The sequence below is a fragment of the Buteo buteo genome, chromosome 2 (assembly GCF_964188355.1).
Source record: "Buteo buteo chromosome 2, bButBut1.hap1.1, whole genome shotgun sequence".
Classification (NCBI taxonomy): Eukaryota; Metazoa; Chordata; class Aves; order Accipitriformes; family Accipitridae; genus Buteo; species Buteo buteo.
This window is the reverse complement of record NC_134172.1, coordinates 73,859,953-73,886,117: the sequence shown is the minus strand read 5'-3', so window position 1 is coordinate 73,886,117 and position 26,165 is coordinate 73,859,953. Positions and strand designations below refer to the sequence as shown.

Here is a 26,165-nt window from a genome sequence, read left to right as displayed (position 1 = left end):
GTGTGTCTCCTTGCTCTCGATGGTGCCTCTGGGCACTGCTGAAGCTGTGGTGCTCTGAAATGTCAGCGAAGACTGGGGAGAGGAGCAGGTTGGGCTGTCAAGTAGCTGACAGAATGGATAAGGGTGTCTCTCCTCCTCCTCCTCCTCCTCTGCAGCCTGCTGGTGCCCAAGCCCCTGCCCTTGCTGCTGCCTTCAGCCGGAGATGTGGGTGCTGAGAACGGCTGAAAGTCAGACCCATCACTTCTGGTTTAGGGCAGCGTCTCTGCCTGCCCATTGGCAATAAGTTTCGTGCGAAGACGACAGCCCAGGTCTGTTGGAGAAAATGCTGGGTCATATCCTTCTTCTGCCTGTCAAAGCGCCTGGGTGGGTAGGGGAGCAGGCAGGGACCTCTGGACCGGCGGCTGAAAAGGATGCTTGCTGTAGGATGCTAAGGAAGCAGCCCAGGTTTTGGGTGCTGACAGACACTTACTGATGCTGGAAGAGGGGGACCTCGGTCCGCCCCTATTCCAAGACTTGTTTTGCATTTGCTCTTTGAGGAACTGCACAAGCCTGTTGAGAAGCCTTTAAGGTTACTGGCCTGAAACCGTTCTTGGCTGAAATCCTTGAGCACCCCTGCTTGGCATCCCACAAAGCTTGTAAGTGCAGTATTTGGGGAATCACGGACAGGGAGAAAGGATGCGTGGATACTCTTCAGCTCCAAGCTTCAAATTATTGCCAGTACCGGTCTGATTTGGACTTCCGTTTCTCCCCACCACCTTCCTGCACATGCTCAGTCGAAAAGTAGCTGTACCCTTATTTAAGTCTTTTGCATGCTTTTTTTTATGTAACTAGAGTGCTGCCATCAAGGGCTACAAGGAACCTGTTCAAACAGAAGATACCCAAGGGTGGGGGTGGATGAAAAGATGAGAAAATTGGGAGGAGAGGGAACAGCAGTCAGGGCTGTGCACATCTCTGCTGTGTCTTGCTCTGAGTCATGCAGCAAGGGCAGCTCTGTGGGTATCAGAGGTGTTAATGGAAAATCAGGGATGAAAGTGCTCACTGCAGATTTGTGAACGCTTTTCATTAATTCATCTGGTTAATTTTGCCGTGTCTGGAAAGACTCCGTGTGTGTGTGTGTGTAGAGACCTTCCTCTCTGGGGTGTGAAGCGGGGGTGCGTGGAGGACAGAGTGTTGCAGTCAGTTGAACTTATCCTAAATCCCCAAGGATTACGGAAGAAGCCGGGACATGTGGTGTGACATTACAGTGCCACCATATTTAGCTGATGGTAGGCAGCAATTCATTTATGGATTTCATAAGCTTCGGGACCGGGGGCTGTGCTGGAGGCCGGTACCGCTGCTGCGGGATGGTCCCCACCGAGGTGCCCCACTCCCCGTATTTGCAGGCTTTCGGTCGGAATCTGTTGAATCACGGTGCCGAGTCACCCGCGTGAACCAGGCTCCGTAAATAACCACGGGCGCTCCGCAAAGCGGCCGTGCGCGGCGAGGAGTGGAAAGCGCCGCTTCATAGTTGGAGCGAGGGCTCTGGGGGCAGAGAGCAAGGTGCTTTTCTCAGCTCTGCCTTCTCTAAGCATCACCTAGCGCTTTGCACGCTGTCAGCAGGTATCCTGCTGCCACCCCACGGGAGGCACGCGTTCGCTGCAGGGACAGGATGGGGCCAGGGAGCTCAAGCTGCCTGCCGTTAGAAGTTATCCTTAGCCGGTGTCTTCTGGAGGCTAGAGATGCTGCCCAGGTTTGTACAAGACCTGATCACGTCTCTTTGTACTTCAGCAGGAAAGTTGAAGAATCTCAGTCTGTTTCTGCCCGTTTTATCGAGGCTTGTTAGGCAGCGGGAGGAATCTCTGTACGAAACCACTCCATTCAGTCTTGGTGTAAATGTTGTTGTGTGTCAGAGAAAGTGAAGACCAGAGGTGAAGGCACAGTACATGGCAAGGCTCCTTGGCTTTTGCATTAGGCACTTACAGGATGTTTCTCTGGGAACATAAATGACATTTAGTTAAAAATAGTCCCTATGTACGGTGAAAAATGACCAGTCTGGAAATTTTCATGCAGCTGGGTTGCAGAGGAACATCCCAGCATAGAAAAGGACTCTGTTATCTCGGATTGCAGGTGTTAGTGGAGGGTCTTCAGCAAGATGGTCCTTGCGCTGTGATGGGCTAAAATGCGAGGCTGGGTGAAAGACCCCTCGTGCGCAGCAAGGAGCCTGGCTGCTGGGAGCGAGTACCCATGTGGGCAGTGATGGCACAGCGGTGATTCAGGGGGAAACACTATTTCCACAGTTCTCTAAAACTTCTGAAATAGCAAAATCTGCATTGTTCTCGGCCCCTTTTTAGTCTCCCTGACTCTTACTCACTTCCTTTTGGATTTTTCTACTACTCAAATTCACATCAGTTTCTAGATGAGGGGAAACCACTGGAGTTAAGCTTTCGTGTTAAACCCACTTTTTTGCCTTTTCTGTGACTTGTGCTGTTGGAGATGTTGGGGCAATGTTGGAAGTTTCCCCATGGCGGTGGGGCTGTGCCCAACACCCCAAAGCCTGATGAAGGCTTTGCCTGCCTGTTACCAGCTCTCCTATCTCAGGCACATGGAGCAACTTCAAAACACAATTTTAAATGTATTTTTCCCAAAGAACGGTAATAAAACGAGTGATAATGGGGCTCTGATGCTGAGGGACCATCACGGGAGCATCCAGAAGCTGAGGTACATATCTCATCTGTCCTGGGTAAAAATTAACTAATGGCTCATTAACTTTGAACAGCGAGGCTTGCTTGGGAGGTATCTCATCCTGTCTGGCGTGAAGCAGGGCGTTAGATTGCCTCGCACCAGGCTGATGTCCATCAGAAGATGAAATTAGCAGCAGGAGTTTTTTCTCCACAGCCTTAAGAACTTACTTTTGATAGTTTGTGTGAGCTTGTGATTGGACTCATTGTGCTTGAACTGTCCCAGCAATCTGTTTCAAGTCAGAACTAAGGGGTTTTCAGTGATAAAAATACCGAAAGGAAGTGAAAGTGAACATCGGAGAAGCAAAGTATTCTGCAGGGGATTCTCTGCTTGCTTTAATTTTGTCTCAGCAAAACCGACTTGGGTTTTAGCACAGTGCACCACAGCATTTATGATGACTGGCATATTTATGTTTTTTTTAAAACTTTTTTCTTAGGAATCGTGGCTAGTGCAGCTACATTTGTTCAGCTTAGCCATTATCTCCTGAGTAATTTCACTTCTCTTTCTCATCACTTCTGACACGATATGCAATTCCAGTATACATAGAAATTGTAATTGAAGCTTACAGATAATTGTTTTGACCTGCAGATGTGTATTATACCCAGCTGAAAGCAAAGGTCATCTTGACTGAGACCCTGTCTGAAAGCTGTTCTGTCCACGTGTAAATGATAGCTGGAGTACCCATAATTATTGCAGCAAAATGCAGGTGTATTTGGTTTTTTTTTCTCCTCTTTATACTTGCCAGTGCTTTGGAGCATTGGTCTTCAGCAGTGATACTCTGTGTGGAAGGAAAAGCTTTAATAAAGTTTATAGTAAGCATTTTATGAACTGTAGTATAGCTGTAAAAAGTAAGGAAATAATGCATTTAAAGTATATCATAGCCTCACCTCCCCTGCAGCCATTGCGAACTGCGTGTGTGTGCTCCCAGTGTCACCGCTGACTCAAAAAGCTCTCCCTCCTTGCAAAAACATTAATGAATTTTAAACCTGTGGGTGCCAAGTATTTTGTTCGTAGGCACTCGAGGAAGCTCCGAGATGCACCTTTCTGCAGCTGCTTCTGTCGAGCCCTCAGCGTGGTCTGCCTCCACGTCGGCACCAGCTGCCAGCCAGCTGCCATTTTCATAAATTTCAGACGCTTTAGAGCCTCATCGTCTTGGTGCCCAGGCAGCAGCCTGGTGTGGGCAGCAAGGGCACGTGCTGCCTTCCTCCAAAAAGCTCTCTGAGCAGGAGAGCGGCCACAGCCTACGCGTTGCGGGGTCTGCAGGCTTTGGGAAGCAGCGGAGTCTCCCATCGTTCGTTAATGTAAGGCTATAATCGACTGTGAAACCCTTATTCAAGGCCGCATGTGGCTTAAAGTGGCAAGCGAGTAACGAACTTGAAGCATGGGATGTGACAAGTTATTTTACTTGATCACGAATATCCAGTTTCAGGATTGTGAGAATCTGGGGGAAAAATGCTTAGTTGCAAAACAGTTGCACGCGTGCTGACCGACTCCCAAAGCTGCAGCGTCTAGACAGAAAATACAGAAAAGCAGGTTGTGTCACTTAAATGTGATGTCTGAACCTGTTAGTTTGAAATGTATTCTGGAATAAAAATTATGCAAAATTAAATTAGTGTGACCTTACTTTGCATTTGGAGGCTGAATATGCCCATCTTGTAAAGCCTAGTGCATTTATAACACTTCCCTTGGGGAAAATTACAGAGAGAAATGGAATGAGGTCTCTTCTAATTGAAAAGTGACAATGATTAGGAAGCCAAATACAAAATGTGTTGAGTATTTTTTTTCTTGTTTTGTTGTGTGTGTGTTTTTAAGAATACCAGTAGAATTATGTGCTTTGCAGTTTGGCTTGTTTTTCGTTCCCCAAAGGCTTTTTATTAGCATAGCAGCTGAATTGCACTTGTATAATAACTTATTAACTCAAAGTTTGGGTTTTTAATGATCTTTCTTCATTAGTTTGACTGAGCTACTTGGATAAAATCTTACTGAGTATATCCAGCTTTCCAGCATGTTGTTTTTTTTCCCCTTTCTGCAAATGAAGCCCATGAAGACAAGTTAAAACAGAGGAAGAGTTGGCAGAAACTTTGGCGCCTCGAGTGGGTATGAGTCTCTTGAAACTTGAAAAGCACAAATTGAGTGTGTGGGACTTTTTTTTGGTTTGGTTTGATTTTTATTTTATTTTTTCCAAAGGCCAGATTGGGCAACATGAACGTTCTTGGGATTAAAGCTCATTTCGACGTACCCGATGCGTTTGCTCCTAGGTGCTGCGAGGCTGCGCTGCTCCTTACAGGCTGGGCTTGCGGTAGAGCAAAACTCAGGGCACTGTGTGCCCTCTGCTCTTCCCTGAGCTGCTGCTGGTGCAGAGAGCTGAGGTTCCAGTGGGTTGGGCTGCCTCATGTATACATACAATATTGGGAAGAAATTTTAATTCCAGCAGCACCACCAGAGACGGCAGGTACATTTCTCGCATACGATACTTAAAAGTTCGAGCCGTTGTCTGTGTTGCAGGACAAGGGTAGATGTGCTCCGCTGCAGTGATTGAGCTGCTGCCTTCCCTGTGCTAACAAAGGAGGTTGGAGAAGAGCAAGGCCATTGGCATGAAAAGGCCAAAGTCCGAATGGGGGGGGGGGCTGATCAGGTTTTATCGTTCAGACACATTTCACCAAACCTGTTTACAGACTGTTAATTTGCATCTTAATTTTCTCCCTCCTCCCACATCACTTTTGTTGATAATGCTAGCGTGATTGCCATAACGTTAAGCTAGATTCCACATCGAAATAACCCAGTTTAGAGTTTGAAGAGCAAGGCATGATGCATGGCCAAACACTGCCTGTGTCTCCTATGGTCCCTGGGGGGGGTCCTGCCTGTCCAGATGACCAGCTCCAAGAGAACATGGGAGGGAGAGATGGCGCAGGAGGAGCATCCCTGATGGAAAGCAGTGTCCCCTTCGTTCTGGTAATCATACTGTGCCTTACTATTGCACCTCTTGGCAACTGTTTTGTAATACCCCAATTAGAGGAGTCCCACAGCCAGAATAAGCAACATTCAGGCTGGATGGGGATGGATGAGATACTGGTAAGTTGTCCCAGACCCTGATGGAATTCCCACCCTTTCTTCTGCTTCAGGCTCTGCTTGTTATATATCTGTACATGTGTGCAGGAAGCTTAGCTTAGGTAATTTGTAAATGACACATGTCTCGTGTGTGTTCCTTCCTAGGAAGGAGTTAGGGCAGCGCTTCTCGATGGCCAAAACTTCACTTGTGTCACCAAAGTTCCATGACCAATTTAGCAAGGTTTGGTTCATTTAAGGGATCTCTCGTCCTAGGAAAGGAACTTTCCTTTACAACTACCTTGGTCTTGTTTTTCTTCAGAAATATAACCTCTTTTAACCCAAAAGGAAGTTTTCCATCACTGGCCTCACTTGTATTTTTTTCTTGCGTTTTCTTACTGTGGCCAAAGCACATGCTGCACTTTGAGGCTAAATTGACTCATCTTCCTAAAAACCTTGGTTGCTTTTTGTTTTGGTTGTGTTTTTTTTTTCTTTTCTGTAATGAGTTCTGCAAAAAGCAGGCTCTGCACCCAAGCTGGGTGGCTGCTCTCCAGCCTGTGGGCTCTGCTGCCCACATCTAGGGGAGGCAGAGGGGCCCTGGGTCAGTGCCCCCCCTGGGGTCTGGCTCTTTGTGGGTGACCTGGAGAGCACCCAGGGGGGCTGTGGGGCATCCTGTGCCTGGCTGGGGTGCTGGGGCTTCACCTCGCCGGTCGGGTGCTGGAGGTCAGCAGGGATGCTCTGGGTGCAGCTGGCACTAGGACATGCCTTTGGGCTATGTAGGGACACTCTCCTACATAGGGGGGGTGACATAGGAAGAGGGTTGTGCTTTTTTTTAAAGGTTTTGCATCATCCTCTTTTCCCAGCCCTTTAAGTTTTGGGGTGTTTGCTCCTCTGGTTAATCTGATTTGTGTTTAGAAGAAATGAGCTCCCGTTTCAGCCCGTTCCTGCAGCACAGGGCACCCGTGGCAGCTCTCGGGTCGGGTCACCCGTCATTCCCACGGGCGAGCTGTGCTGCTGCTTTGGGGCTGGATCTTAAATCGTTGGAACATGGTTTTTTCCAGGCTCTTCCCTTCACAGTGGCATTTGGGCACCTTGCTGGGGTTGCTGTGAAAGACGCAGAGCTCCTCTTTCGAGAAGATGCCTTTAGCTAAAAGGCATTTTTAAGGCAAAACTCCTTTGCAATGTTTAGCTTTTAATCCCTCTCTTCCCACGCCATGTGCAATCTTCCGGTGTAGAGGCAGCTGCGTTTTAGGGGTGCTGGAAGTATATGGGCTCCAAGTCACTCGTACATCTAGCTTTAAGTGACAGATAAGGCTTCTGCTTTTAAGGCATAATTCTGCTTTTTGAAGGTGGTGGGTAGAGCTGGTTAAGCATTTTGGGCAATGGCAGAAATAGCTGCTGTTTAGCAGAATGAGCTCCAAGGTAACTGGCAGCACTCACCACCTGGACTGTTTTCTTGACATTTATTTGCTTTTACTGGCACTTAAATGCCACCTGCCAGGAGAAAACTTTCCATTAAAAAAAAAGAAAATTGAATTTGCCTGACTCAGCAGAAGCCACCCCAGCTGGTAGGAGCAGCGTGATGCTGCCCTTCGAGGTGTGATGGGTCTTCCCGTGTATCTACAGATATATGTGTGTATGTGTGTCTGTATAGATAAAATACAGATAGCAGCATCCACGATAGCTTAGGGCACAGCTTTCCAAAACTGGATGTTATAGCTGTCCCTGCTGAGAAGCAAACAAAGTTTAAATCCCCAGAACTATTGAATTCTGCTGGTCTGGCCCCTCCTTTACGATGAGCACTGGAGTTGCTGCTGCCTGGTCCTGGCCACGGCGAGCTCTGGGTTCTGCTGGCACGAGGGGGCTTGGGGGGAGCGACCGAGCGGTTCAGGGATGGTGTCCGCTCCCTGGGTGCCAAATGCATGGAAATAATGACCCCAGCGCTACGTTTGCCTCCAGTACTCAATTTTCCTTAGCCTCAGAGAGGTGTGAGGAATTATTTCCTTAGGAAATTTTAGGAGCTGCTTCTCGCCGCCTCCTGCCAAGTGTCTCCGGAGTTAACCGGATGGTCTGTTGTTTGCTTGTTCTTGTTTGTTTGGAGGCTTTTTTGGCAGTTTTCCTTTATGCCAGTTCAAGCCACTCAAGCTGCCACTGTCAGCTGGCTAAGCCCTGAGCTGAGGGATGTCTGGAGCTCCAGGATGTGGCCCCCACGGGCAGCCGCATCGCGCCCGTCTGGCATCTCTCTGAAAAGCAGGAGGTCTCCCCGCCTGTGCCCCGTGGCGGATGGACCGGCGTCGGGGAGAGGGGTCCTGCAAGCCGTGGGCTCCCCGTGCCACTGTCCGACCCCACTGTGACAGAGGGGACGCGTACCTGGTGTGAGGGTGTGCTGAGGAAGACTTCGGTCTGGTCCCCCCCGGAGGAAGGAGTGGTGGTGATGGGAGGAGAATTGCAGAAATTTAGCTCGCATTTAGGTAAATTGTTTCGTTAAGATGAATTACGCTGGTTTGTGGCTCTGTGGCCCTGAGCAAGGCACACTCAGCACTGAGATGCTGCTGGTTTTGTACGTGGCGGTGGGGACATCCAGCACACTGCAGCTGGGAGGACTCTGGGAAGTCCTGTCCCCACTGTGGCTTGGAAACACTCTGCTTTGTAGATCGTCTTTAAAGATCCCTCCTAGAGTCTTCTGTGGCACTGAAAAAGTGAATTAATGAGGTTTTTATTAAGTAAGTAGCTGGGCTCAAAGCATGCAGAGCCCACATAGGCATGTGAGAGCTTTACGGGGGGAGGATGCGGCCGTGTCATTGGTGTCTCAGCCCCATTAGTTCTTCTTGTGCTCAATTACATGTTGGTTTTTTTCTGTTGGCTGAAAGTCTGTCTGTCTCTCTTGCAGCGGAGTTGGAGTTTGTACAGATAATCATAATCGTGGTGGTGATGATGGTGATGGTGGTGGTGATCACGTGTCTGCTGAACCACTACAAACTCTCTGCGCGATCCTTCATCAGCCGGCACAGCCAGGGGCGGCGGAGAGACGAGAACCTCTCATCAGTAAGTCGCACCCTGCTCTTCCACCCCACCTCGTCCTGCGCCGTTTGCCAAATGATGTGACGCTGGGGAAACGTTAGGGCCGTTCGTCTGGGGCGTGTGTGCCCATGTGCCGCTTGGCACTGCGTGAAGAGACACCCTCCACGCTGGGTCTTGGCATCATCCTCTGTCTCCGTTATGGGGGGTGGGTGTCCCCTTTTAGGGGTGTCTCTGGCTCTTTAGGGTGCTGTATGTTGTAACATATAGACAGCCATAGCCTCTGCCTTTGCCCTGAGCTTTGCAGTTCAGGCTTTACATCAGTAAAGTAACTGCAGGAGGCTGTTCGTGGCGTGTCCTCTTCCTGAAACCACCACGCACCCTCAGCTGGTTGGGGTGCATATGCCTTGCCTTTAACAGCCCCAAACCATCAAGTCCTCTGGCGGCTCCAGTTGGAGAGTCTCAAATGACTATATGAAAACTTAATGCCTGCCTTCAAGAGAATAGGAAATCCTGGAATACTTTCTCTGGTTTTCACCGGTGGTGCTGCCATTGCTGTGGTGGAGGGGTCAGAAAACACTTGTCAGCCAGACAAGCAGAAATCTCTCCAAGAGGGTGCTCGAGAGGTTCCCTGTGTAACCCAGGCTCCCTGCTTCGTAAAAGCCTGAGGAGAAACGTGTTAATTGTACCTCTGACGGGGACTCGAGGCTGAGCCTCTCCAGCCTCGAGGCAGATGTTAGTTTATGCAGTTTCCTCAAATGCAGTAGCTCAGAGAGACTTAGAAGAACCTATAGAGGAAAGACATCACATTTTTTTGGAGGGTGAGCATGTTCTATTCACTGCTGCCTACATGGCTCTGTCTTCAGTGCAGGGGTATCTTCTACCGATTTTTTTTGTTTTGTTTTAGCATTCACCCTGAAGGATCTTAAAGCTCTTTAAACGATAGGGCTTCCTCAAGGTCACTGCTTCGTGCCCTCTCCTCTGCAGGCTTCCAGGGCAGGCTAAGCACATCGGTGCTGCCATGCGGTGGTTTGTGTGGGGCCATGCTCCCTTGTATCACATCCATGCTTGCTGCGGGAAAAAGATCAAATACTGGGATTGCTTGCTTTTTTTCTTTTTTCTTTGAGAGAGATATCTAACATCTTTTATTAACTAAGTCTTCAGTACAGCGCTGTCGAAAGCTGTCCAGCCAGCAGATGCCCAAGGTGCAGGCTGTCCCTCAGCTCCAGAGCTGCAATTTTTGTCACACATCGCACACAGCAGACGGAGGTCCCTTATATCGGACGCTCTGTGCCAAAGTGAGAAAGACACCCGTTGGGAAGGAGAGCTGCGCAAACCCCAAGCTCGATTAAAGCACCCTTCGTTTTGTGGGCTGCGGAGCGCGTCTCTGGAGGGTACGGCGGTGAGCTCAGCTTGGGGTCATTTATCGATGCTGTGCAACCAGATCAAAGTGCCGGGAGTGCGTGATCCCCTTTAAACCAGCTGGTGCAAGGGTGGCGATCGCTGGAGCACCTGCCTGCTTTGGGGATCAGAGCTAAACTCCTTGCACGTATCCCAGCTCCTCCTGGATTTACAGAAATCTTATGTCTCTTCTTACCATCCTGTGCACCCGCTTCCAACAGTAGCAGAATGTGGGCATCCAAGCACGTGAATTATTAAAAATAGCAGAAAGATTGTTTTCCCACTTTCAGATTTTTTGCTGTTTTATCACATCCAGAATGATATACTTGAACAATACCAAAATATTTCATTTTACATTTTCAAAGCAAATATCAGATCAAGCCTTTTTTATTTTAATATACTAATTTCTGTTTTCTTAAGTGGCCTGTCTTTTGTTTTCTTTAAAAAGAGGAAAGAAGGCTAACATGGAAAGAGAAGAGAAAATCACATGGAGATTGAACAAAAACTTCAGGTTGAATCAAAAATTGTTGACTGTTTAAAAAATAATGTCTTTTTCCCCCCTTTTTTTTTATTTTTTTTTTTTTTTAAATTTCACCTGATCAAAATTTCCAGCCATTTTTTGGCCCAGTCCCCAGACCAAAACAGCTCTGTTATTTATTCAGCCTTCAGACACATCAGTGATTAAATGGCTTTTCAGCCAAGGTTTACCTCCATGCCTCTGCTAGACCTCAGTGAGGGTGCAGAATCTTCAAAACCTTTCTTGGAGCTAAGGAGAGAAATGTTGGTTTTTGCTCCCCCCCCCCACTATAATTCTTTCCCTTCTCCCTGCCCCTGTCTGTGCTGCGAGGGCAGTGTTGGTGGAGTGGCAGCCAAGGTTCCCTGTGGTCCGAGCGCTCTCCTGATGGGACAGAGAAGCCCCTCGTGCGCTAAGCGGGAAGCTCGTTACAGTGGGATCAATCATAATAAAGATCTTAAAGGTAGCTCCTTTCAGATTCAGCCCAGCATGTCTTTTTGTAGAAAACAGCTCCAGTCTAAACGAGTGCTGGAGGCTGGCAGGGCAGAGGCTATGCTGAACTGGATACCGGTTTACGTAATCCATTAAACTTGTGCTGAACTGGTGTTGGGCTTTTTAAATCCCAAACTTCACTTTGCTGTCGTGACCGCAGATGGGCACTGGAGCTGCATACATGCTTTTCATCTTTTGAAATATTGAAATAGTTCATCCCATGGTCAGGATGCTGCTAGGTCTGCCTGAGTTGTTCTTTTTTGTTGTTGTAGCTCAAAAATTACAACTGAAGGAGAAATTAATTTCCCTAAAGGTTTTTTTTAATGTGGTTCTCGCTAGCAGGGAATTCTTGTATTACATCATGTGTTTCTCCATCACTGTTCTCACTGTACTTAAGTTCTGTCTCCTTATAACAAGTACCTTTATTTTTCCAGAATTAAGAATACTTAAGAAATGCTACTAAAAACTTTTTTGCAATAAGAATGGCACTGTCCCTCCACCTTGGGAACAGTGATGTCCCACTCCCCCCAAAAAAGTGCTTTAAATGCAATTTCCAAGCGTACCTTTGTCCCCCAAAATGGAAAATGTAAGTTCTCCTGAAGGGTCGGAGACTTAATCTGCACCACGCAGCTTTACAGAGAAAATTCTCTGACACTGCTAAGACAAGCGTTTCTATTAAAGTCAAAGATTGATCTCTAAAAAGAAATTAAAAAGTAATTTTACATTCTGCAGTGAGTCCTGGAATACTTGCGGAGGCTTTTACAGCTGTATTGCTCATCAGACAGCAGAATCTCAGCTTTCATTTCAGAAAACCATAGCTTTCTAGACTCAGCCATTGTCGAGATGAATTCAAGTCCTTAATATTCCAAAAATCAGAGGCGAGCGAAGAGAGCCCTGAGGACAAGGATTTACAGCGGTGATGCTCCGTCACGGGGCAGCGCGATTTTGCTTGGCTCAGTGGGGCTGTGCAGCCATCGCATGGCCAAAGCGTGAAGGCTAAAAGTATGTTTTCTGTCTCTGAGGCTTTGCCTTCCTCTGACTGCTGATTTCCAGCAATTTTAATCCCGCTATCGAGTTCTTAGGAGTTACCCAGGTGGGGTTCACAGTAGTGTGTGAGGCAGAGGGTCGGTGTTGGTGAGCGCGCTTGTGGTCGGTCAGCCGAGGGCACCTAAGCGTGTCCAGGTCAAGCCCTGGAGTCCTGGGAGAAATGGTTAACAACAGCTGCCAAGATCCAGCTCCTACAGAAAATGGGTCTCCTGTCTGCCCCTGATCTCTGCAGATCCCGTTTTAATGTTGTTTCTGCTGGTTTGCTACTCTTGCATCCCTGCGTTGCCTGGAGCATCGTTCCTTGACCTCACCTGCACAAACAGATGAGTTGAGGTGTGAGCCAGAGCTTTTCTTCTAAACGCCCGAGTGGGATATCGGGTGCAGGCTTTGGGTGAGCGGGCACTCAGGGGTAGGGAACGTTTTTGGTGGAGCGGCTCACGTAAGGGCGTATACGTGCCGTCCCCATCGCCTGCCGCAGTGGGAAGCCCCAGCCGAGCGCGGTGATGCTCCGCGCGCCGGGAAGCGCCGGGGCTGCGGCCGCCCTCGCGGGAGCCGGCTGACATCACTCCCGGGAAAAGGGGGAAGCAGATGGGATATTGCCATGGCACTGCCCACTGCCAAGTTAAATATAAAACATCTAGCAGAAGGCAGCGGGGTACTCGCTGCTCAGGAAGTCTGCCACGGGGGCATGGCAAAGTAAACAAATTTTTCGGAGTGCTTCCCGCTCCTGCCCACTGCTTCGGCATCCTTCGCGATGAGGTGAAGGGCTGGCAGCGTGTGTGGCAGCGCTGGAAACCCTCCCCGTGCCCTTTGGTGCCAGCGCCGTGGCTTAGCAGGGGGTTAGAGGCGAGGATTTGAGCTGTGGCAGATGCAGTTCCTCTTGGGTCTTTTGGCTGCTGGGGGAGTTTGACTGTAGACTATCCCTGCAGGCAAAAAAATACATGTAAAATGGACCAGACTAAACAGTTGATGCCTGTGTAAACAGTTGCATATTGAAGTCTAAAGGTCTGTATAAAACACGGCGTTGCATTGCTCGGGAAGGGCTATGCGGCGCGCAGCTCAACCAGCGCATTCATTAGCTGTAGCTGGGGAGGGTGCCGGTACTGCAGCACTTAACCTCTGCTCCGAGGAGATGCTCCCTAAAAAACACTGAGAAGTGGGAAGAATCTGGGCTGTCTCATTTCCATATAAATCACTGTTTTCCTTGCACTGGCAACAGGACCGCCTTGAGGTTTATGTGCAGAGCTGAGCTTCAAAAACAGGAACCTGATGGGATTCTCTCCAATCTGATACCATGTGCGATGTCACAAGAGAAAATATATTTGAAAGTTGGAGAAAATAAAGAAGAAAAAGGGGCGGGGGAGGGAAGGAGGAGGGGGGGATATAATGGGTGGCTGCTTTGGAGATTTTAACGTGGTGCTGGTGCTGCATTTCGGGCAGCTGGATGCGTGTTGCGGGATGCCTGGGTGCTGAGGCTTCTGCCGCAGGGTTTGGGGCTGGCTCTGCCCAGGGGGGGCACCCCCGGTCTGGTCCGCTCTCGGAAGCGCTTCTGGGGGGAGCGGAGCTGCCGTTCAGCCCCTCACGGGGATAGCTGCAAAGGTATGCAGCAACGTTCTCCCTTGCGTGCCGCAGCCTGGTACGAGGCCAGATGTGCTTCACAGCTGGGCAAGGTCCAGGGAGCATCAGACGGGCAAAATCTCTCCTGACTTTATCAGTGAAGGTCTCTGGGGTGCCGCGGTACTGTTGCAGCTTTTTACAAGCTTTCACCGGGCTGCCTGGACCGCCACCGCTCTTATCACAGAAACAGGTATTTCGTAGTAGGAAAGTTTGTGGTTTGCACATCTGGAGAGCCCTGCTGCGAAGGCTGGGCCTGAGAATGGCCTTTGGATGGGACACCTTAAAGGGAAGGAGGGGAAAAAGAAACACCCTTGGCATTTTTTTTCTGCTGGTGGTAAATACCTCTGCCTGTACCTGACTTGCTGGTGCTAGAACTGGAGATTCACCTGCAAGAAACTGAGAAGTGCCAGCTATTCCAGGTTATAATTATGAGCCTTCTGGCTTGTTTTCCTCCAGCCTGCCTGCCGGAGGGATGTTGCTATATGTGAATATTAGCAATATTTAAATATTTTAGTTCTTAAGGCAAAAGTGTCTAGGGTGAACTGTGTACGCTCAGAGTATCACCAGCAAATGGGAAGAACCTTTGTTTGTTTGTTTTGATCATGATTTGTAAACTAATCTCATGGTTTGGGGGAAATTGGCTTGTGGCTTTATCGTGCCTGGGGTTGTTGGCGCCTGGGTTTGGATTGCAGGATCAGGGTGATGCAGTGTAAGGAAGTCTCTAGACAACAGTTCCTCAGTCTGTTTAAACCGAGGACCACTTATCCTTTTGGAGAAAAAAATACTCTAGAACCATCCTGTTGCTGCAGCTTTCTATTTTTTTTAGCCAAATAAAATTAGGCTTAACATTTGGTTATTCACTTATCTTTATTTTCCCATGATTTCCTTGATTGTGTGCATCAGAATGTGGGTGTGAGGTTTTTCTTTTTTTTTTTTTTTTTTTTAATCTTGTCATTATTTCATGGAGCATTTTCTGATGTCTTGTGAATCACCCACGGCTCACAAATTGAAAAATACTCCTCTGGCATGTTTGAACCAGGGAGAGAAACATGCTGGGTGGGTGTGGGTGGGAAGGGGGGGAAGTCTGCAAATGGGAGGGCGTTGTTTGCCGGTGTCGTTCTCATCATTCATTCTGCAAGTCATCTATTAAATGTAAATGGAGGTGAAAATGGAGGGAAAATTTTAATCAGAAGTGTTGTTTTCAGTGGTAATATGCTAATACCCTTAGCATATACCCGTACGATACCCAGCATAATAGCCGATAGCCCTACTAGAGAATAAACTTGGTTGTCTGCTTAGAAGCAGCTGTGTGCAGGAGCGCGTTAACCTGGGCTCTGGTGCAGGATGAGACCCGGCGCGAGCCGTTGGCAGCAGGAGCTGAACCGGTGCTGGCAGTCGGACTCACTCTGCGCTCTCTTCTTTCCAATGCAGGAGGGAAGCCTGTGGCCTTCGGAAAGCACCGTGTCGGGGAATGGAATAACGGAGGTGAGGGTGATGTGGGTGCGGGTGCCGCTGCCTTTCCCGCTGTCCCGTGCCGCAGTATCTCACGCTTCTCGCCCTCTTTCTCTCTCCAATTTTTTTTTTTTTATTTATTTTTTTCCCCCCTTTCAGCAGCAAATCTACACCCCGAGACCCAGCGACCGCCTAGCAGTGCCATCCTTTCTGCAGAGGGACCGCTTTAACAGATTCCAGCCCACCTACCCCTACATGCAGCACGAGATCGACCTGCCCCCCACCATCTCGCTGTCGGACGGCGAGGAGCCCCCCCCGTACCAGGGACCCTGCACGCTGCAGCTGCGAGACCCCGAGCAGCAAATGGAGCTCAACAGAGAGTCGGTCCGGGCACCCCCCAACAGAACCATCTTTGACAGTGACTTGATAGATAACTCCGTCTACGGGGGGCCGTGCCCCCCCAGCAGTAACTCTGGCATCAGCGCGACCTGCTACGGGAGCAATGGCAGGATGGAGGGACCGCCGCCGACGTACAGCGAGGTGATAGGGCACTACCCCGGGTCGACGTTTTACCAGCACCAGCAGAACAACAACGGGATGCCTTCCATCTTGGAGGGCAGCAGACTCCATCATTCACAAATCAATGGCCTTGAGAGCACAACCGCGTGGAACAAAGAGAAAGAGAAACAAAAAGGGCACCCCTTTTAAAAAAAAAAAAAAAAAGAGAGAAAAAAAAAGCAAGAAAGTAAATGAAACACTCTGCACTTCTCGTTAAAAAGGAGAGAGAGAGAGAGAGAGTTGAGGAAGATGAGCAAAGAAAAAAAAAAAAAAAGCCCTTCCCCATCTCTCCATGTATAAATATTTACTTGTTATGTCTGGTCTGAATGCACAAGCCTACCAAGCTTGCAAAAACATTTCTTTATTGAGCTGTGTCTAGACGTTTAAAAAGGAAAAAAAAATCAACTGTAGTCCTTTTTTTTTTTTTTGTTTTGTTTTGTTTCTAGTTGAGCTGTGTGTGAATGCTTTTTTTTGTTTGATTATTTCACTTATCTTTAAAGACAAAATATTTGCACAAAAAACATTTTGTTTAAAGATCTGCAATATAAATATATAAATATATATTAAAAATAAGAGAAAGTGTATGTGTAAGGAGCAGGAGTATTTTTGTATTAGAAGAGGCCTATTCAAAAAAAAAAGTTGTTTTCTGAACTAGAAGAAAAATGGCAATTTTTTGAGTGCCAACTCAAAAAGTGTGTATTACATTGTAAAAAAACAAAAAACAAAAAAAAAATCAAAAGCAGGGGTTTAGAGTTATTTATATAAATGTTGAAATTTTGCACTATTTTTTAATATAAATATGTCAGTGCTTGTGTTGGTCAAAGCCTCTATCATGTCTACCATGAACCTATTAAGGGATATATGTCGAAGTGAAGAACAAAGTAGCTGGAAGGGGGTGGAAAAACGCTGAAGTGGAGATGCCAGCCCTGGGAGGAGTGGTGAGCGAGACTGCATCTTATGCAAATCCTTAATTTCCAGAGTCCCTGCGCGTGGCCGCCAACAGTCACGGCTTTATACATTCCCTACAAAGCAAGAGGAGTTGGTGTGTGTCTGTATGTCATCTGGTAGGATTATTGGAGTAAAAAGGTGAAATAAAAAGTCCCTGCTTCTGAGAGTCAGGAATGACTGAAGCAGACAAAAATTACTTGATTTTTTTTTTTTTTTTTTTTTGGACAACCTCTAACTTTTTGGAGGGGGGTGGTGGGGATGAGAATAAACTTCTGTGTCTGAAGGAACAAAGTGTTTTTTGGTTTATTTCTTTCAATGTTCAACTGAGGGGCCCTATTTGGAGTTAAAGCAGCGATAATCGAAGTTAATGTGAGTAGATGGTAACATACCCACCGGCTGCCTTTCAGCTGGGCTTTAAATATCTCACTGAAAGTACGAGCTGAAAAGCGTGGTGGTAGCGAAAGTCGTTTTCATTTTGTATTAACCTCCCAAACCTCCATTTGGGATGAACAGGTGCAGCCGTGGCTCGCAGCTCCGTCATCCCCCGGGCTGCCTCTGGTCATCGCTATTTTTTTACTTTATTTTCCTAGCTAAAGAGGCATCAGATACAGTAGATGGAAATGAGTCTGCTCCTGTGATGTATTAATTAAAGGCTAAAGAAATACGCTTAATGCTTTAGAAGCAAATCCCCTTTACCTCTTGTGAAGATGTCCTCATCCACAGCAGCATGGTCCCACCTGCCCTCCTACCCACCGGGTGTTGTGCGTCTGTAATTTATCTTGGTTTTGGAAGCATTTTGTCTTACTATGCTATTGTTTACATTTTTATATCGCGTAGGTGTCTGGTAGGTGTTTTACCCTCACGGTGAATTTGTACGTGACAGAGTAAGCGAGTGAGAAACCTGAGAGCGCGCGCGCGAGAAAGCAAAAGGGAAAAACCTGTTCTCGGTGCCGTCTCCCCGGCCGGGAGAGCATCTCTCCGAGCGCGAGGGAGGGTGGGTAGGGGAAGCACAGAGAGCGAAGATTTTACAAGGGGGTGTGATTTCATTTTCTGCAGGATGCTATCTAGTAGAGTGACATAAATGAAAGATATAAAGGCAATAACTATTGTTTTTAAGCAACTTTTCTATTACTTGAAAAAAAAAAACCATGAGAACAGTTTTGAAGTTCTGACCATTTGAACAATATTTATATATATTTTAAAGAAGATGATGAATAGCTGAACTTGAAGTTTGATCATTATTTTTTGCTTTTTTTATTTTTGCCTAGAAATAGTCCTGTACCTTCTCAATATTTCAAACTGCTTTTCCACAGCTCTTGAAATCTTCATAGCTTTACACTCATGTAACCTAAATTTTGATGACCTAAAAAAAAAAAAAAAAAGCCACAAAAAAAAAAAAAGGTCATGCAAAGGAATAAATCTAGTTTGTCACGAAAGGTACAAACCTGATGAATTTATACGAGTTTTTAAAATGTATCTTTCCTTTATGTAACATATCTATTTAGTGCCTTATTAAAGAAACAGTAACCCTCCCTTTTTAGAGAGGGGAAGACAAAATCATCGTTAGCATCACAAGTAACCAGCGTCTGGTCTCTTGCTCCTTTGGACCTTGCATTCAATTTTCCAGTCCCTTCTTGCCCGGCAGCTCCGTGTGCCTGGCCACGCCGGCTGCTGCCGCTGCTCTTCTCCGGCTGTTTGTAAGGGAACTTGAACACGTTTATGCACATTATTCTACCCGGGGAGGTAGGAAACTGTGGTGGATATTGTAAATGAGATACCAACCAAAAGAGAAACCGAAATATAATATCTACTGCCCTCTTGAGCCAAAATGTGTGAATAGTGGTGTTGGGGTTGGGGTGGGGGGTGGCGGGGGGGTTGTTGTTCTGTGATCTGAACTAGTTTGTTTGCTACAAAAAAAAAAAAACTGGTTACCTCAGCAGGTTTTGGGTGGAATATGCATCACACATTTAAAACCGAGCAGCGAATAAGGAGGTGTGGTGGGGACTGGAGGTTGTTAAGTATCGGGGTTGTCCAAACCCCGAAGAGAGGTCAGGGAGGGGGTATGGTCTGGAAAGGCACGGAGGGGTAGCGGGAGGGGGGCTAAAAACGCAGTGCAGTTAAACCCAGCTCTCCTGCTTTGAAGTCCTCAAAATTTCAACCGATTCTCTGGGTTTTTTCCCTGTTTTTTTTCTCTCTCCCCAATCCACTCCCCGGTCTGAGCTTTTATTTCTCGAGCATCACCCCAAGCGTCTGCAGTTGAGCGATCAGTTTGTTGAGTTCCTGAGCCCGGTTTCATTTACCTCTTTCTCTGGTTTGGGGAATTTAATGAGCGTGAACCAGCGTGGCTCGCCAACGCTAAATTTCTATCGCAAACGATGCCTTTCAGTCCATGCCGTGCACAAACCAAAACGAAGCTGCCACCTTTCCCACTGCTGGTGCAGGTGCCGGGCAGCGGGTGCCACTCGAGTCCACCTCGACAGAGCCAAGTTGTCACCTTTTGTCTTTCTTCTGTCCATCCCTCTGCTTTGCAGTCCCGAGAAGTGCGCGTTTCAAGTGCAGATACCAGATCTGGGGCCCAGATCAACTCCAAGTTCTGAATGGGTGTTTAGAAATAACAGTCTGTTCTTTTTTATTATTGTTGTTGTTGTTGTTGTTATTGTTATTATTATTATTACTATTTAATGTTACTTTTTTTTGCCTCGGGGTCCATTTCTTCCCAATTCCTGTGTCCCGTATTGCCACCAAGGCAGAGAATTTGCTTTGCACGCCCTTGCTGATGTCTCTACTCGTTTCCTTCTGGCCTTCATGCAGCTCAGGAGAGATCTGTGTTAGAAGCTGGGCCGCGGTCCTGCTCCGTAGGAGTCTCTAGCGTCTTGCAGCTGCTAGCAGAGAGATTCAGGCCCCTTAAGAATGATTTATTTTTTAACAAATACAGAAGAAACAAGGCATTGCTAATGCTTAGCAACCTCTTGTCCTAGCCTGCCTTTTTGCTCGAAGTTTTAAGAGTCACGTTAGCTTTAAAAGGGGTTGTTAATCTTGCAGTTTCTTAGCTTGCAGTATGGCAAAGAGCATCCTTCAAGTGCCCCCAAATCTTAATGGCCTGGATTGGGAACGTGGCTTTGTCAATCAGGATGGTGAGGAAGGATGGGTTTCGTTTGGGGCTGACATTGGTAAAACTTGTGTTCCCTTCACAACCCTCAATTGCACCGGTTCGAAGATTCAGTTTTACTAATCTAGTGCGTTGTATCCGTAAGTGTTACGAAATTCATTCTATCTGAAGTGGGGCTATAAGGAAATCCAATTGCTTTCTGGAGAATCACCCTTTTGTATGTGTATTGAACTATAAAATTGCACTAACTGCTATATTAAAAAATAAAGACATAAAAGCCCAACATTTTTACTAAGGATCAGGAAAAGACTGAAACCAGATGTGTAGCATTAACAGTGCTAGGCGAGAACAGAATGAATTTTTAATCTCTTCTGTCTCTGTATTGCTCAGAGATTTTCTATGTACAACATAAAGCTACAAAAAACAAAAACGTTTTCCAGAAACCGTGCTTCAAATTTCTGCTGTACTATAGAAGCTCATGAAGGACAGCATTAATGTCCTAATTTGCCTGCCTTATAGACACATTTCATTGTATTAATATTTTCTTAAACTTCCAGTTGCATTGCTTTGGCTTTGGAGTTTGTTATAGGCAGTCCTGTATCCTGAGTTCTGTTCAAGTTTAAACTTATGTAAACTATTGACAGCACATGCAATGCAGTACTTATCTATATTTTGCTGTTTTAGTATGAATATGTACTCTGATGCCAATTTACAAAAATCTGTTGTAAATGCTTATTGTGTAACAGTAACCGATAGTGGCAATTATATGTCATTCTAAAAGCTGCAATACTTATACAATAAATTTTACAATACTTTGGAAAATTTGCCTTCACCTTTTGCTTTGTTACCCAAAAATCAGAGTTTGCCAACACAATGTAATTTCAAAAGCTCTTCCTATTTTCGAATATTGGAAAACTAATATTCTCGGGTTTGGACATTTGTGTGGTTTTCCCCCTTCCTTGTTAAGTAGCCTTCTGAATAACAGGCCAACCTCTGTATTGCCACGACGTGTTTTTTCCCATGAAGCTGTAGCTGTTTCCCGGTGTATTTGCATGCTCGGTCCGTGTGTGCGTGTACAATTCTGTTTTCTTTTGAGTAGATCAGGTGTTGCGGCTTTAATCCCAGAAGAAGCATTCCTGGTTTGCACCAGTATGTCCAACACTTGCGATCCTGCCTTTCAGCCAAGAACATCACTGATGGTCAGAAGGTCTTAACTTGAATAACCGTCAATCAACAAGAACTGTGTAGATTGACTCAAATCCTAAGCACAGCTAATTTGTGTGACTTTTTCCTTTCTGAGACTGTGGTCAAATTGCAGTGATCACATTAAAATGATTGAAAACTTAAACATTTGCAGGGGGTTTTCTTTTTGTGTTTTGGAAGGATGTCCTGTAGATTCACCCAGACCTTGGGTTCCTTCTTGGCACTAAGGAGCGTGTAGTAATTAATCCCTGGGCTTCGCCTGAAGGCTGTCAGCTCTGCCTAAGCCCTTCTCTCTGGCTGATGGCAAACCTCTGTTTAAGGCGGCAGCATTTTTGAAAGTGGTCCCTGGCTTTTACAAGCGGCCCCTCCAGGTGATTTGGATGGGCAAGTGGTGGAAACTTGGCTTTAATTTGGGGGAGCCGTGGGCACGAGGAGCTCCTGTGGACTTCAGCGGGACGCCTTGGATGCTCTGCACGGCCGGTTACTTGCAACACAGCCCCGAGCTGATGGCCAGTTGGGAAAATATCACTGGTAATGACTGAAAGCAGCTTAATTGCAGCCCAGGAGGGAGAACCCCAAACCCAGCCCTCCAGCTCTGACCCTGGAACTGTGCCACTCGCCTCCCAGTCGCGGTTTATTTTGTGGGATTCCCGGTGTCCTCTGAGCATTGCTGCTGGAAAGACAACCCGGGGCAATACAGTACTGGAAAGCAGCTGCTCTGGGTTGGAACGCTTCAATTTTTTCCCATGGTAAGCAATCGGCTGCTTTTAACGCCGTGCCCTTGCCTGGCTGGTCGGCGGGGCTCTCCTGGCTTCAGGGAACGCTCGCCAGTAGCTGACCACGGGCTCTGATGGGCCAAATACCCGACCGAGTCCAGTTTGGAGCCCTTCTACCTTTAGACCCAAATTACTCAGCATACCCCGGTGTCAGCAGCTGTAACACGGCTGGGGGCATGTTTGGCAGGGGCCTGTCCCCGCCTGCTCTCCAAGCCCCGGCGAGCGATGGGGATTCAAGCCCGGTGCCATCCCCATGCCCCGAGGGAGCCAGGGGGTCCCCAAGAGCTGGGGCACCGCTTGGAGGAAGAGCGTGTTGTCGTGCAGGCGAGGTTCATGAGCACCACCGGGGGTTAAATGGCTTTCATTGCCATTTTAGACAGTAGGATGCTGGCCCCAGCAGTCTGGGCTCCGGGATGAATCGGTGAGTGATGATTTGGGGGTGTAAGTGGGCTTCTGGAGGCATCACGGACCACTTGAGGTGGTGTATCGGAGGTACCAGCGAGTGTGCTGGATGCAGTACTGCTCTGTGCTGCCAGCGTTCAGTGCCTTCCAGTCCATTTACAACCCACCACCTAGCCAGGAAGCCTTTTTTCCTCTAAATCATGTTTTAAAGGAGCAGAACCCTGCTCACTCCGTTTTAGCGACTGACCAATTTTCGCACGAGTGTTTGGAGCTAAAATTTTTAACCCATTTGCACTCAAGAGTGATGCTTTGTCCTGAAGCCAGGCTCTCCAGGGCTGGATTTCTTTTTTCCTTTTGGGATGGTACCTTAGCAGCTCAAGCAGGCTTGCAAGGAGGCTGGTGGCAGCTCCCGGCGGGGCTGTGCTACGGGATAGCTTTTAGGAAGCAGCATCTGCATTTCAACCTGAGAGCACGGACCAAAATAAGCAACTCCCCCATTGCGGGCGTTCGAGCAGGTAATGAAGACGTGAGTTTTGTCTCTGTTGCAATCTTCATTAGCCCTGCTCCTGCCTCAGCTGCCACGCACGTGTGAGCACGGCTGGGATTAGCCCTCGATACGGTGGGAGCTCCGCAGGAGCTGACACGGCTCGCGGAAACCCCCGTCCTGCAAGGACACAGATGTCTCATTTGATGCACCGTGAATAACACAGATAAAAATTCAAATGGCTTACTCGGTGTATAACACCGCGCACGGGAGTCTTGTGGGATCAGGGCCGGCAGGAAGAAAGGTGAAAACCCACGGCAGGGATGAGTTGATTTTCTTTACCAACACAGCGATTTGATTGATGGACATGATGCTGCGGGCTGCGAGGGGTAGCATGGCCCCAGCGGGATGAGGAGCTCGGTGCTTTCCCATCCCAGGTGCAAAGAAACACCAAAACGCTACATTTCTGAGAGAGGGATGATGCCCCTGCCCCGACCTCGGGATCACAAGTATCCAAGTGGGGAACATCCACCTTGATCCAGGCGCGGCGAGGTGGAGGAAAGGGCAGAGTTTTGTTTGAATCACTGTTTTGAAATGACATTTTTCATTTTTGGATTCATGGCTGAAACCAACATCTTCCCACAGAAAATGGGAACTCAGCTGAAACCACATTTTCCAAAGGGGATTTTTTTTAAATGAAAAAAAAAAAAAGCCAAGTTCAACCAGTGCAGTGCGTGGGAATGGGCAGAGAAATATTGTTACTAAGCTACCTTTCCACGGCTAATGAGGTGATCTGGGGACACTGCAGCACAGCTGATTGGCAAAAGATTATTTTTAACCCTTTTTCTTTTTTTTCTTTCTTTTTTTTTTTTGCAACTCAGCAGAAGAAACAATTTTGTGACTTTTGGAAACCACAAGTGGCAAAGCCTTTGATTTTAAACAGATTTCTGTGCTGCAAATTGAATAGGACTTAAGAAATCAGATTCAGCTTTCCCCTGTGCTTCCAGCATTAAAACCCTTTTTGCAGCGCTTCTGGCCCTCCCTGGCTGCACTCGCTGGAAGGTGTAAATTCCAACTTCAAAGTATCTGAACTTCACAGCAGCTTTTTTTTTTTTTTTTTTCTCCTTCGCTTTTTGTCTCCATATTTTAGCTGCTTGTCCTAGCCCAAACTCTTCCCCTCTCTCTGCCATCGCCCTCCTCGGGAGCCGTGTTAACCCCCGCTCCTGCTCTCCCTGGCAGATCATTAAATTCTCGTGTGGGCTCGGCAGCAGCTCATGCCAAGTTGCTGCCTGCGCCTGCGTTTAATCTGGTTTGTGCTTGGAGGGTACAAAGCAAAACCACCACCCCCCGGGCTTGTTCAGCTCCAGTCCGGGTCCTCGGGGATGGTCCCCACCAGTGATTCCCTCCCAGTAAAGATGGAGGAGATGGCTTCGGGTGCTTTGAGGTGGGGAAGCTGTGAAACCTGGAGTCAGCCTCTTGCTTTTTAATCTGCTCAGGCTGCTTTTCCCTTGGGTTGATTTATTGGAGGGGTTTTTTTCTCCAGGGCCCCGGTGCAGGCTGAGACATGCCTCACCGTCGAGGGAGGGGAAGCCTTGACCAGGGACAGAAAACCCCAAGGAAGGTGGCTGGAGGCACAAATTCTCCCTCCTGGCGAGTGTAGCAGTGGTGGGTTACACTGAGATTTATTAAGAAAGCAACGTGCTCTCACAGGAATCCTTGCTGTTGACTATCCTGACTGTAATGGGAATTTACTCCAAACACTTGCTGCTATCCTTTTTTTTTTTTTTTCTTAAAAAAAAAGAGTCTAGAAATTCCCACTGCTTTGACATAAAACAGGACTGTGTAACAGTGTTAGTAGCAAAAGGGAAAGACTGGACAGGAAAAAAGGGGAAATAATTCCTGCTTTGTGCTCCTAGACATGATCAGGCTGGAAAATCACTGCTCAAGATTCACTTCATTTAAGGTCTGATGGGGTCAAAACTGCTTCCCTCTCCCTCTTTCCCCTTCCCAGGAGCCCTGCAGAGAGCTCACCCCTCTCCTTTGAGCCCAGTGCTTGAAGTCTCATGGGTTTTGCTGGGTGAGCGGGCAGGCAGGGCCAAGCTGGTGGCTTTGACCCAGGTGGGCACAATCCTGCCATGGCAGGAGGCAAATTCAAGCAGCTCCAGGGAGGGAGGTGGCTGCCTGTGGGTTTTTTTCTGCTCTTCTGCTGTGTAGGAGCTGAAGGAGGTTTTGAAGAGGGGGTTTCCTGACCACCCTTTGCAACTGCATGAGGTGGGACTGGGTTTTGGTTCAGGGATACCCCAGCTTTCTGAAGCTGCCTGAGTGATGCAAAGGAAAGACAAATCCTCTGAAACAGCAGCTACTTCAGTGCTTACTCTTCTTGAGGTGAGATTGAGATTTATGGCATTTTTTGAGGGTACCCAAAACTGGGCTTCAGGGTGTCCTGGAGCCACACGCTGCAGGAGCTGTAGGTGTGCTTTTTCTTCCTCTGTGGCTGAAAATGCATCGATCACCGCAGCTCTGGGGTCCCCTCCCTGGCTGCCTTCCCCCCTGGGGGGACGTGACCCGCTGTTCCCCACGTGAGCTGGGCTTGCTGCCCGCTGGAGAGCATCCCTCCGTGTTGCCCAGCAGGTCTGGTCGGTGGCTGTGCCGCTCCCCAGCTTCCTCCCTGGCTCTGCATATGGAGAGCCTGTTGTCAGGTAAGATTAAAAGGTGCATAAATGAAATTTAGAGCTCTGGCCGACCAGACTGATGGCTCTGGACTAGGCAGAGGAGACGTGACACGAAGCATTCTACGCGGTGTACTTGGAGTGGGTTTTGCAATGCAGAAATGTGGGAGAGCGTTGACTGCTGGTCAGGATTCATTAGCTGTCAGCTCTCGGTGGGTGTTCGTTCCCCCCGCCTCACGCAGTCCTGACTCGCAGTTCAAACGCACACAGTTGCTTTGAGATTGATTGTTAGCAGCAGCAATAAATCACAATCGCAGCGACCAGTGGTGAGTTTTGGATGCCAGTCAAAATGCAGCTCCTCGGAGTATTTATCTCTTGCAGAGTCAGGGAACCTGGACATTGAACAATTAGATCAGCGTGGCTCTGTGAAGTTGCATTTGATTAACAGAGTAACTCTGAAGTACAAAGCTATTGCTTTGGTGTTGATGTGCGTCGCTAATAAGCAGCCTGGGTTTGAAAAAAGAGATCGGAGACTTAAATATAAAGCACCTCTGCCGCATTGCTCACCAAGCAGCGTGCTGCACCAAGGCAGGCGGCTTTGCACCAGGCTCCCACCTTCTTTTTGCTGCGGCCTCACTATTGCCAAGGCATAAATGGAGAGAAAAAGGTGGGGTTTGCTGCATTGGAAGCTTGGCACGGATGTCCTACCTCG

The 26,165-nt window shown here is 47.8% G+C and overlaps 1 protein-coding gene across 5 annotated transcripts in view; it reads left to right on the top strand.

The window, feature by feature from the left end:
• PMEPA1 (prostate transmembrane protein, androgen induced 1) overlaps window positions 1–21,251 on the top strand; it is a 51,523-nt gene extending 30,272 nt beyond the window's left edge. For 3 of the 5 annotated variants that reach the window (XM_075019943.1, XM_075019960.1, XM_075019976.1), the window contains 3 exons: window positions 8,654–8,808; window positions 15,284–15,337; window positions 15,464–21,251. In XM_075019943.1, coding sequence (XP_074876044.1) covers window positions 8,654–8,808; window positions 15,284–15,337; window positions 15,464–16,012 — 758 coding nt within the window. In that variant the 3' untranslated portion in view covers window positions 16,013–21,251. The remainder of the gene's footprint in view (window positions 1–8,653; window positions 8,809–15,283; window positions 15,338–15,463) is intronic. The other 2 variants (XM_075019967.1, XM_075019952.1) reach the window with 1 other exon arrangement.
• Window positions 21,252–26,165: the final 4,914 nt, after the last annotated feature.